Source organism: Nesoenas mayeri, assembly GCF_963082525.1.
Source record: "Nesoenas mayeri genome assembly, chromosome: 2".
NCBI lineage: Eukaryota > Metazoa > Chordata > Aves > Columbiformes > Columbidae > Nesoenas > Nesoenas mayeri.
In genome coordinates this window covers 69289915-69302830 of record NC_137543.1, presented here as the reverse complement: position 1 = coordinate 69302830, position 12916 = coordinate 69289915, and the positions used below count along the sequence as shown (strand labels likewise).

The window sequence follows — 12916 nt, the reverse complement described above, 5'->3', positions numbered from 1 at the left end:
AAATGAATCTATCATTCTAAAGGAAAAAACAAGAGAGCTCCCTTCCACTCCCCTCTCTTATGTCCAGAAACTCCTTATATTACAAACATCAATTTTACTCATTTGAAAAATTCTCATGCTCTTTCAGTACAATCCATGAAAGAATTATTTTTAAAGCCACAGTAATTTCTATAAGCATGTAACTCAGGAGGTATTTGAAGAGGTTACAACTAGTCAAAGGCATGTTTTCCTGCTAGCTTCCATATACCTCCTCATTATAAATAGTTTGTACATGAAGCACTGAAATACAAAACCTGAAGGAGATCATTGTAAATTAAGTGCTATTTGATCAGTTCAGTATGTAATCACATTTCCACTGCAAGCATGGAAGGAAGCAGTAGCAAAAGTGACTGTTATTAGATGTTGGATGTACCCACAAGGTATCTGGTGTTCAGATTTGAAGATTTGATCAGGCACTTTTGGAAACATGACAGCTGTCATGAGATTATTTGGTATTGTTTCCCCCACTTCAGTGGCACTGAAGTTTACCCAGGAAGCGCTGCAGTGTAATCCTCATGACGCTTTACAAGAACACCCATCCTTCCCTGTACTTGCACACATGGAAGAAAAACTGATTAAACTTCTGATGGTAAGAGCTGTTTAATCTCTGAGGAGCTGTCATGCTCAGTGATGCAAAGCTCAGAGAATTGATCTAGTGCCTCCAAACAAGCATTACATACTGTGAAGTCTGCAACAGTCCACACGTTTAAAGGAACGGAGGTTTTCATAGTTTTTTTTAATGGGTAGCTTCAGCGCCTATAAGCCAAAAAGCTGTCTTTGCCTTTCATTAGAGCTAATCAGAATATATATATTCCAAGGAAAGCAAATGTTTTTAAATTTGACATCTGAGGGACTGGGAGGGGATGATTTCTCCCAAGCCTTGAAACACAGCAGATGGAAAGGAAACTCAGTAAAAAAAAAACATTCAGTGTCATTCACTAGGATTTCTATTTTTACATAATTCACGAAATACTCAACCTCATACTATTACAGGCTTCTAAGGAAAACAAGAGTTCTAAAAGGGAGAAATAGATGGCTTTGCCTTCCAGAGAGCATTTCAATAGACTTGACCCACCCTTTGGGTAAGTTGATATTGAAAGGGGAGGCTTGTTTATACAGCCTACATCTCAAGGAGGGTTCCCATAGGAGCACAGAAAGGCTTCGTCTTCTGTCCCCAGACCTCTCCTAGCAGGTCGATTGAAGCTGAGACCATGCTGGTGCACAGAGAAAGACAGTCCTGGCTCCACAGCCCTGGGGTGCAGTGACACTTTCTGTGCTCTGCAGATGAGCTTCGTTGAGCCTGAACATAAGTCAGCTCCTAACAAAAATCATCATTTCTTCCTTCCTCACTCTCAGAAGTCTGACTTCTATCCAAGCAGTATTTTATCACCCAAAGACAACTTTCAATTCTGTTTTCCAACCAAAAAAACCCTAGGTGTCTAAAGAAATAGAAGACTGAAAGTTTAAAACTAATATAAAGTTTAAAACTTTATAATGACCAATGAAAGCTACTATTGAATTGGCTTTTTGTGGCATGAAAAGAATATTAAAGAAGTTTACTTTTTGTCCCCAGACATCTGTCTCCTTTCCCCCTTATTCACATCCATCCTCTTCCTTTAGTTCAGTGTTTTATACACACTGACAGGCTTTAAAAAATGCAACTGAAGTGGGAATCACCACTCATGATCAACCCTTCTCAAGGAAAATATTTCACAGTATCAAACCTTAACGTGTCATTATTTAAACAAACAAACAAACAGATAGAAACTGTCATAATTTTTCTCCCTTCCTTCTGCATTCTGCTTCTGGTGAGGCTGGAGAAATACTAAGACAGTTCACTGATCAAACATTAACTGGACAGTTAACAATCCTCAAAACAGAAGGCTTAATTTCATTAATGGGGAAAACCTGGCACAGACATATGCCTCAGTCAAATCAGAGATAGCTGCAAACAGCAGAATGGAAAGGAACTTTTGAGTCACACTCACAGGGGCTGCTCTGTCCCTGGAAACAAGTCGGCTGTTGTGCAGTTCAGATGTGTTATTCTTTTTATTTCATTATTTTATCATCAAAATACACCTTGCAGCCATCCTTTAAAGGTTATTTTTGCATTTTTAATGTCTCTTGCATGTAATGTCATGTTACACAAAATATGCCTTACACAGGGTTTTAGTTTAATTCTTATGTACCGTGAGTCTTCCAATTCACTTCTAATGAATTTAAACGGCATACGTTTTTCTTCACATGTATTAGTACTAAATTATCTTCTTTTTAGACGGGCAACCAATCATCCTGCATATGTATTATTAGGCTGTCTCAGCAGCATTGTACCAGCTGCCAAACATCTATGCTAAGGTGATAAGAAGATGATTATTATCATACTACTATACTTAATGACCACCTTCCATGATATGTTACTTTGCAGACATTCGCACGCTTAAGGGAACACATTTCAAAGCTGTTATTCATTAATCAAATGTTTCATTTGCTTGTGAACACAAACTCTACGTACAAGTAACAATGGAGTGCAATAATCTACGTATGGTTTTGTCTGAACATCAGTCAGCTTTCCAGCTACACAATACAAGGGAGATGATGTGCGGGGGAAAGTATCACGTCTGCATCTGGCAAAGGCTCCTTTTTCATGCAGTCTCTAATTTTACTCCATTCAGTCCATCAGGTAGGGAGATCTTGCTAGTTAACCACTTTTATTTACCTGCTTTTATCCAGTCTCATGAGAAGGCAAGATGCATTATCAAAGTAAATTGTCCATCACAGCTGAGATCAGACAGGGTATTAAGAAGAGTCTCAGTCTGCTCACTGGGCTTTTGCACTCCTAAACCAATTAAATCTGTAACAAATATCTTCCTAGCATGGAATGAATCAAAGATGATGACAGATTTTTAAAAAGTCGCATACTACCACAGCAGCTGAGTAGCATTTTGTTTTGTGACAATTCTATTAAAATTGTTTACTTTGAAAGAAATTATAGACAGATATAAAAACAATAAAAATGTGATTTCTGGTCACTTTTTTCATAAATTTCTTCAGAAGTTACACTCTTTAATAAATTACTTGGGAAATGAATGGCACAGCAGATTAACAGTGTATTTTACTCAATGGTAACACAAAGTCTTTTTTTTTTGAAGAAAGGCAACATATTCTTTTACCCATTTCTGACACCATCAGTTCCAAATTACTAAATTATGACAACTTCAGTGCACTGTGTGGCATGATCATAAAAATGTGGCAAATCCTGAGCTTCAATTTCTTCCTCAGGGAGAAATTACAGGACGAACTTTCTGATGACTGCATAACTTTACCTGACCTGTTCATAAGTTTGCAAAGGGGATTAATTGTGCATTAACAAAATTAATTCACACAACATTAATTTAATTAATGAATATTTGTTCAAATGAGCTTCCTGTCATCTTTCCAGTTTTTAATTTAAGACATTATTCTCAGTACTGCCAGAAGAAATAATCATCCTTCCCCAGCTAACCACAGCACCAAGATACCACATACTTGGATCTCTCTCTCTCATTTAAGAAGACCGTAAGTGACAAAAATCCTGTCCAGTCATGTTCTTAGCTTTCCTTTAAAGGCATTTGAGATCCTGTTGCTCCAGGGACTAATCTGAATCAGCACAGAAACCACATCTTTTTTACTTCTTCTGCAAAAGCCATATTCCCTTGGCTGCAACAAGGAGTCAGTATAATCCTGAAAGCAAGAAGGGGGAAAACAATAGTGGCCAGATAAAGATTTCTCTCCCATGACCTGCCGTCTGATTTTATACGTATATTTCACATTTCACTGGAAAAAAAGTAACTTTGCACTTTCATACATGACACACTCACGAGAGCTGCCTGGGGTCAGATTCCCCACTGCAGGCACCTTGCAGACCATCCCTCCTCTGTGGCAGGACGGAAGGTGAAGGGCCAAAGAGCATCACTGACAGGATCTGTGCTGCGCAGAACACTGCCAGAAGCATAGCGCCTTGCTTCATTTGCAGGGACCTGACTTTTTACTGCTTCGTGGCCTGTCTTCATGTCTCCCTGCCCTGCTGTACCCCCATTTCTCCATAACTCTGACATCCATTTCCCACATCTTCTGTTCTTGACACCACCTTTTCCATAATACCTCCAGAAACCGCATCTCCATCTCCTAACGAATGTGACAGGAACCAGTCTGCGATCCAAATTATTTGTGTGCAGATCAGTACACAGATGTTGTAACACTATCAGCACCATTAACTTAGGAAAATAAAAAAGAAATTACATCAATCTAATTTTGACATATTCATTTTTATTAGTTCTGGCTTTAAGTTTCTGAGTTCAGTGAGGTATAAAAATAATATAATATAATATAATATAATATAATATAATATAATATAATATAATATAATATAATATACAAAACAAACCTTCTTACAAGTATTTTAGTGTCTCATAAAGGAAAACATCTGCATTGAATATTCCAGTGGCTTGGGCCAAGACAGTCTATTATAAAAAGCCTGAGACATTTGAGAGCTCAGCATCCTACTTACTAAATACCATCTCTAAGTTAAGCATCTCACTAGCCTCCTGCTCTGCACATATATTGTGCTGTCTACCTATTTATCAGTCTCTCATATCAGTGCTTTTTGCTATGCAGCATTCTGTAAAATGGTCTTCCTGAATTCAATGACAGTCTTTTCATACCCAAGCGACTTCTCTGCAGCATCTCTCCCACACCAAGTATACAATGAATCAAGCTGATCAAAAAAACCTGACTTCTCACTTCCCTGTTTAGCTTTTGGTCCTTTGACTGAGAGTATCCTTGAATTCTAGTGAGCAGCTTAGATGTGGAAGTGCTACCGTAACACATAATGGAAATTTCAAGCGCTTCACATGTCAGGTTCTGATTTTGCAGGGGAAATTCCACTATGAGTGCAGGGACACCAGCAGCAGATCATATCTGTCTGAAAGCTTACATACATTCTTTAATCAATCGTCTTACATTTAACATTAAAAACAAAACAAAATCTCATAAACATCATATAGAAATATACAGAAATATGGTGGGAAGAAATCAATACACATCTCACATAGAGCAACCTCATAACGATGGAGGAGGACAAATAGGAGAATCTAAGAGGAAGCAAAGGCAATGGAAGGAAGGATGCAGCACTGATGTGGGATTCTGAAGGAACAAAACTTTGGTGCATTTCCAATTTTTGTGTAAGAGACAAGAAAGCATCTTGTGCTTTTCTAAATAAAACATTTGCCTTTTTTAATACTTTCATACACTAACACGCATCTTATACAAACATTAATTTTAGAGATAACATATCTTTTAATTAAAAGTGCAATTTTTAAAAATGGGTGGTTGATACCCTGGAGCATCTATGGAGTTCCATAAAATATCTTTCAAAATCTGATATTATTTTAATCTCTACATCTTGACTTTAAAAATCTAATGTCTAAATATTATTATATCCTGTTATAAAGAATCTAGTGCCAGATGATTGACTATTTATTTCTAAAATACAGTTGATAATTCATGTTTATAGGTTGTGGTATTTTGGTTTTTTTCTCAACATTTCTGTGTTCCAGACAAAGTTTTAAATGTCTTGTGCTGTGTGGCATAGGCCATTACAGAGCTAGTGTAATGGTGCAGTGAACATCTTTATATGGTTATCACAACACCAAAACTGATTTATACGTATAACTCTGAGTAACACAGTTCAGAAATAGAAGACATTACCTGTTTCTTTGAGGCATTTTTTTCCCTCTAACTGAAGTTTAAAGTAACTAACACTTCATTCAGTGCTGAAACATTGCAATGACAGCATCGACTACTCTTCACTAAGAGTTATAACCACCACGAAGAGCAAAGTATCCCCCAGCTCCGTGTGATCAATTGAAAGATAAGTCCTGCATGAACCACTGACAGCCTTCTGAACCCTGAAATGCAAAGTAAATTCTTTAACAGTACCTATTTCTTCTGTGTAGGCAGAGGAAAACATCCGAAATCCACATTATGTTCCACAAATGCTTCCTCTTTCATGTCAATTCTTTAGATGACAGCTTATTTCGATTACTGCTGACTTGAAATCAACAGGAAGCATTAAGGCTTCACATGAGCATATATATTGTTTTTTACAAAACAATTATCACGTAGTTGTGCAGTTACACTTCCCATACCACGGCTTCTATTTACGATACATTCTCCCGCCACTAAATGCATCTTCCCAGATGTCTTGTAAAATTTCAAACTGTCCACCAGCAGCTTCCTTCAATAAACACGGTTTATTTTGCTTATTCCACCTCCTCCGACCCAATAAAAAATCCAATGTTTCACATTGTTCAGGATGAGCTAGAGATGAGCTAATTCAGTGAGACTTATTTTCTAGCACAATCAGCAGCTCTTCCAGTTGCCCAAAATCTCCTAATGAGACATCAAAAACAGCCTCATCTCCCTGTACACGTTGTTTTGCTGCCTTTGGGCAGGAGAGGTAAGCACTGGATTAACATGAACACGTGTCAATCTCAGCACGTGGGTAAAATCATTTTACCTTTCTAGAAGATGGGGTCTCACCCAGGTCTGGAGCTGCCTAACTTAATTCTGGCCATCAATGGGTGGGTGGGCTTCAGGGAACCCACAAGTATTGCATGTGACCACAAATCAGCACATGCCTTGCTTCTTGTTTGGCATAGGCCTTAGACAGTAATGAATCAAAATAAACTTATTCAACTGGTTTTTAAATGGCTTGATGAGACTTGCATATTGTTAACTTGCTCAAAGAACAGTATTTCTCAAAGAAGCTAACTATAAAAGGTTTTGCTGAACACAGACAGTCACTTAGTCTTCACCAATAAAAAGAGATTAAAAAGAACAGATTCATCTACAGGTAAAAATTAATAATAATTAGGAAATCAGTAGGAAGACATATAAACACACGCAGAAATAAAAGACAGCTACCAGATCAAACAAAAGGTCTGAAAATAAAACAACCATACCAAAAAACCTCTGAAGAGGAAAAAAAAGTCCTATTATTTTAAGATACAAAAAATGCCTTTTTTCTTAAGAAAAATAATAAACCTCAGACACAAGGTCGGTAGAATTTCTGGTTTGACAAGGCAAGCAAACTGACATAGCAATAGAGAAACTGAGGTCACACCTATGTTTGCAATCATGTTTGATGAGCACAACTCTTCAGGCTCACAGTACACTCATCTTCACAAGTTTCATAAAATGTGAGCATCAGCTACCTAACAACAAAATTACTCTGAGCTGACACACTAGAATGAATGTCCTACTTCTGAAATTCAGCCAAAACACCAGATTACCCCGAACATGACAAAACAGATGATAGGTTTTTCTGTTCTTGAGGGAAGAGCTGACCTTTGCTAACAGAGCCACTAAGGATGAACTGAAATGCACGAAGCCCCACTTTTCTGTTCTCCTACTCACAGGAAAAGGCTCAGTGCAAATAATTACCAGCAATATGAGTAAAACATCGTCTTTTTTTTGTGTAAGGTCAGATCCAGTACCCATCTATTCCTTAAGTGAACAACAGAATAAGCTCTCATACAGGTAAACATTTCATGAGACACCATTTGACTTTCAAAGAAACAAAGGCCAATTCTGTTACCTAGAGCTTAGTGTGCCTTTCCTTTTTGTTTAACAGGCAAGCTACATTATTACTGTTAGTTATACATAATCACACAAATCACAAATGTTCGTACTACTAAGGTAACACATGATTTGCCACATGACTGTTGTTGAAGTGCAGGACAGTGATCAATTTGACATTAAATGGGACAGTGCATCTTACCTCAGTTAAGGACTATCTTCAGATAGTCAGCAGCCCTTAAAGAATACGTGATTGCTAATACGCACTAGGTTTTATTTGGGGGATGAGTACCCACTGCTTATCACTCTCGGAAAGCTCCTGCTCAAACGGACACAGCTGTCTTAGAACAGAATACTGGCACAGAACTGAAACTGGAAAACTATCTTGGGATTAAATGCTGCATCGTAAATCATGTCAGCTTTTTCTTTTTTAAAACCACGATACAAACTGGAGCTGATATTTTCTTTGCTATGATAAACATCACAGAAGCATATTCATCCCCATTACTTAACAACAGAACCTATAAACTCCCGCTGATTTCTTTATCCATTTCTAAAGCACAGTTTACAATCCTACACTGCAGATAAGGGTATGCTGCTTCTAAGATTAAAGTCAAGGTCACATATCGCACATACGCTGCTGCCTATGAAACAGGGATCCGTTTCACAGACTCCACATGTATTTTTAGAAGGGGCCACTCTAGTCATCAGCTAACAACCCTTGAATTACAAAATTGAAGATAAACTTTGATTTAAAAGGTAAAATGCAAGTCTTATGTGCCAAAACAGACAGATCCCTGCAGATTCAGTGAAGTAGTTCCTTTTATCCCTTCAAAAAACCTTAAGGAGAAATCCCCAACACATTCAGTAATAGCCCAATTTTCCTTCTGATGGAGACAAGAGTGAGACTCCCACAGATTTTTATAGGACCACAGGTAGACCACCTTTGAAAAATCCTGGTTTTCTTGTATGTCCAGTTCCCAGTGTTCCCTGAACACATCTGTTGTATCTTCTCAACAGGCACCTGTGCAACTACTCATACTAGAGCTACAACAGAAGCCCTAGCACCACGCAAGCAAAGGTTTATAACACAGAAAAGGTTTCTGCCTTCCCCAGAGAACATCATTTGCACAAGATGTACTTAGTGCACACCACCAAACATCAGCAATCAGGAAGAAGTGAATACATTGGCATGCAATAATTATTATTGTCACGTGCTGCTTATTATGTTCCAAAACTGAGTATTAGGCTTAATTCATGGATATCTAGAGAAGGGCTCCAAAAACTCTGTTCACGTTAGAAGTGCACAGCAAAATCTGAATTTTTATCCAACTTCAATGATGGAAAGATCTTTGAGGCATGCCCCAAATAAACACAAGAAAGACATTACTGTTAACTACCTAAACACAGAGCTCATTCTCTTTTGCCTAGTGGAACTAGTTAAGATTGCTCTTTAATAAAAGGGATTAAATTATAGCACCTTTGTGCAGCAGGAAGACACTCAGCAGAGATCAAACCCATGAACAACTACAGGTTCCTCAGTGAGTGTTTGTACAATCAGGACTTACCTATAAAGCTGACCCAAAGCCACCAGAGATGTAAAACTTCTACCTCATCCCCCAGCTTGCGTTTTCTGGCAGGTCACTGAAAATGCCTAAGTAGCTAAATGCCTGAAAGCCCCACTAATTTTTTGTAAGTCACTTGTAGAAATCCCTTTTATTTACTACTGCTGCTGCCAACCTGTAGATCACCCACTTTTCCTTTGCTTTATTTCAGAAAGGTGACAAAGATCTGGAGCTCTAAAAAGCACTTTGTAACATCCATGTCAGTGTGTCAAGACCTTCGGCAAGTGTGGATACAGCTACATGGCTAAATAACAGGAGCCCAAAAATAGGTACAAGTGATGCACTTATCATCCATGCTGCTCCGCTGTCAGATAGTTTCTGGACTCTACTCTGGACTAGTCCAATTAGTCAGCTCTGAGACAAACAGACGTGTAAGACAGGGGACACTGAGCTTCACACACTTGGACTAGGACTGTGTCCCTGGAAGCCTTTTATTTGGCACTACTGGCATCACTTGAAGGCACAAGTTCTTGACTAGAGGAGATATGCCTTTGTTTTTAAGACAAGAATCCCAGACAGGACACCACATGTATATACAGCAATCAGTTAAGGACACTGATCTTCCTCACAGAGGTGACAATCTTTCAAGACAAATGGACAATGATTTATGAATTGAATAACATGTTAAAATTTTGAAGAGGGAAAAAGAGGGAGAAGGAATTTGCAACATAGATCACCTTACCATAGACTCTCATGTGATTTCAGTTAGCTAATATCACGACATTCTGTTTTATACCTTGTATTTTTTTGTTTATATTTTTCTGCAAATATTCTAAATTATTGATCACCCACATCTTATTTTAGTAGGTTGCATGACTGAAGTGTAACTCAATAGCCTACCTTAGCCAAAACACTTTCAGCTGGAGGTAAGCTCCTGATGCAGTGATCTCCATTTGGGAAACTAGACTGATCCACCAGACATCATTCATTAGCAGATGTACTTTACCTCAAAACTGGGGAGCCTCATGAGAAAAGAGCCTGAATCTCAGGTGTTTTGAAAAGTCATCTACTTAAATGTCTAAACAAGGTTTCAGTTACAAAACAGCCACTTTTCAGAATCTTGGCCTGAATTCAGGGCAAGCAGTTTCTTGTTATCAAACTTTCACTGATGCAACTAGTATGACTAATTCCAGACTGTGAAATTAACTTACTGAATCTTAGTTAAAGTTCCTCAAACTGCAGCTTGAAATTTTTTTTTCCACATTCCTCTAGAGGCAAAGTGTTAACTCCATTCTTTACTAAAAATCCAAGCGTGAGAAAGCCCACTCTTGCATTTGATCACCAAAATTTAAAAAAATGACAAAAAGGAGCAATAAAACAAAACTCTCAATATATTATTAAAAAATAGCCTGAATAACAGTTTCAGGACATCCAAACTGAGGTTATTTGCTCTGCTCTCTGCTGTTTTATCGCTAAGTATTTTGAAATGCTAAGATCACGTGTATTGCCACCTCTTTAAGTAAAATAACTTACTGTAGTACAACAATGTCCATCTCAGTTAGATTTGAAGTAATGTGTTCAAGCAATGTTTAAGGTTGTAGGGAGAAGAAATGTAAATAACTTGCACAAGTCACTTACAACGGCCTGCCTAACCACAAACCTTTACCAGACAAGTGCTGTTTTACCATTTTTATGTGTGTTTCCCCCCTCTATTCTTAATATCTCACTCTGCATCTTGTTGCTGAACCTAGACCCTGTTACTGAGCATAGGGCACCTCCGGGCACTTGTGCCAGGGGAGAGGAATCACAGAATCACAGAACCACAGGATGTCAGGGGTTGGAAGGGACCTCGAAAGGTCATCCAGTCCAATCCCCCTGCTGGAGCAGGAACACCTAGATGAGGTTACACAGGAAGGTGTCCAGGTGGGTTTGAATGTCTCCAGAGAAGGAGACTCCACAGCCTCCCTGGGCAGCCTGTTCCAGTGCTCTGGCACCCTCACTGAGAAGAAGTTTCTTCTCATATTTAAGTGGAACCTCCTGTGTTCCTGTGCTCCTGTGTTTGTACCCATTACCCCTCGTCTTATCATTGGTTGTCACCGAGAAGAGCCTGGCTCCATCCTCCTGACACTCACCCTTTATATATTTATAAACATTAATGAGGTCACCCCTCAGTCTCCTCTTCTCCAAGCTAAAGAGCCCCAGCTCCCTCAGCCTTTCCTCATAAGGGAGATGCTCCACTCCCATAATCATCTTTGTTGCCCTGCCCTGGACTCCCTCCAGCAGTTCCCTGTCCTTCCTGAACTGAGGGGCCCAGAACTGGTCAAGGGGGGAGAGGGGGGGGAGTAGAAGGGAAGAAGAGGGGGAGACGACCTCCAGACCCCTCGCCGTGTCCCCGATGGGGCTGAGGCAAAGCCGGTCCTTTCTGCCGGCGACCCCGTACCCGGCCGTTCCCTCGCACTACAAGCTTCCCGCCCGGGGACGAGGCGAGCCGCGACAGGCCCAAGGCTCCCCCGCCCCTGGCCCGCCCCTCGGGGCTGCGCCCGGCCCGCGGTACCTCGGAGCTGGGGAAACTCGCGCTGCCGGAGGCCGCGCAGGCCGCCGCTGTACCCATAGTCGTAGCCGGCGGGGCAGGCGGCCTGGAAGGCGCGGAAGGAGAGAAGGTCCCCCAGCGGCGCCCCGGCCATGCCGCGGGCTGCAGGCGGAAAGCTGGGAGAGAAAGTCGGACGGACACAAGAGCGCGACTCCCGCCCGGGGCAGCGGACCCTCCCCGCCGGCAGCGCTCCGGGCTGGCACTGCGGCCGGGCTGGCACTGCGGCCGGGAAGGCACTGCGGCCGGGCTGGCACTGCGGCCGGCCCGGCCCCGCCGCGCCTCGCTCCTCCCGCCTCCCGCCCCCCGTCCCCCGTCCCCGGGAGCGGCGGCGGAGGCCGGGGTTGGAGCCAGGCAGGGCCCGCAGCGGTCCGGCTGCAGCTGAGACAGCGACTGGGGCCAGCACAGGGGGGCGGCGGGCACCGTGCGTGAAGCGGGCCCGGCCCGGGCCAAGCAGCAGCTGGCGTTGGCGAGGGCACCGCGGCGCCGCTGGGCACGTCGCTGTGCTCCGGCCCCGGCACCGCTGCACCCGGGAGCACTCGGCGGCAGCGCCGTCTGCTCATACTCGTCATCCGGACTCGGACACCGATGCAGGCGGATCCCCGACCCCAGGGACCCGAGTAGGAACAGTTCAAAGTGAAGTTACTGAAGCACAAGGACATGGAGTTTGGGTTCGCAGTAGCAAGTGCTGCCTCTGCTCACATCCCTTCTATTGAGGCACACTATTTAAAATAGAGGCAGCTTGGGAAATCCCTTTTCCCTGAAATTTTAGAATTCAATGCTTAAATTTTCCTAATTTCCTTTAGATCAGGGTGTCAAACTCATTTTCACCAGGGGCCATGTCAGCCTCGTGATTACCTTCAAAGGGCCAAATGTAATGTTAGGACTTGTATAAATGTAGGAGTAGTTACATCTACACAGTCCTAAAATTGCATCCTATGTGAATGTAGGAGTAGTCACATCTATACAGTCCTAAAATTACATCCTACATGAATGTAGTAGTAGTTACATCTATAAAGTTCTAAAATTACATCCTACATGAATGTAGGAGTAGTTCCATCTATACAGTCCTGAAATTACATTCAGCCCTTTAAAGGCAACCACGAGG

The 12916-nt window shown here is 41.3% G+C and overlaps 1 protein-coding gene across 1 annotated transcript in view; it reads right to left on the bottom strand.

Annotated features, from left to right (window-relative positions):
- MOCOS (molybdenum cofactor sulfurase) overlaps window positions 1-11905 on the bottom strand; it is a gene marked incomplete at both ends in the record, with an annotated part of 231333 nt that extends 219428 nt beyond the window's left edge. Inside the window, one exon of the mRNA XM_080340510.1 lies at window positions 11776-11905. Coding sequence (XP_080196636.1) covers window positions 11776-11905 — 130 coding nt within the window. The remainder of the gene's footprint in view (window positions 1-11775) is intronic.
- Window positions 11906-12916: the final 1011 nt, after the last annotated feature.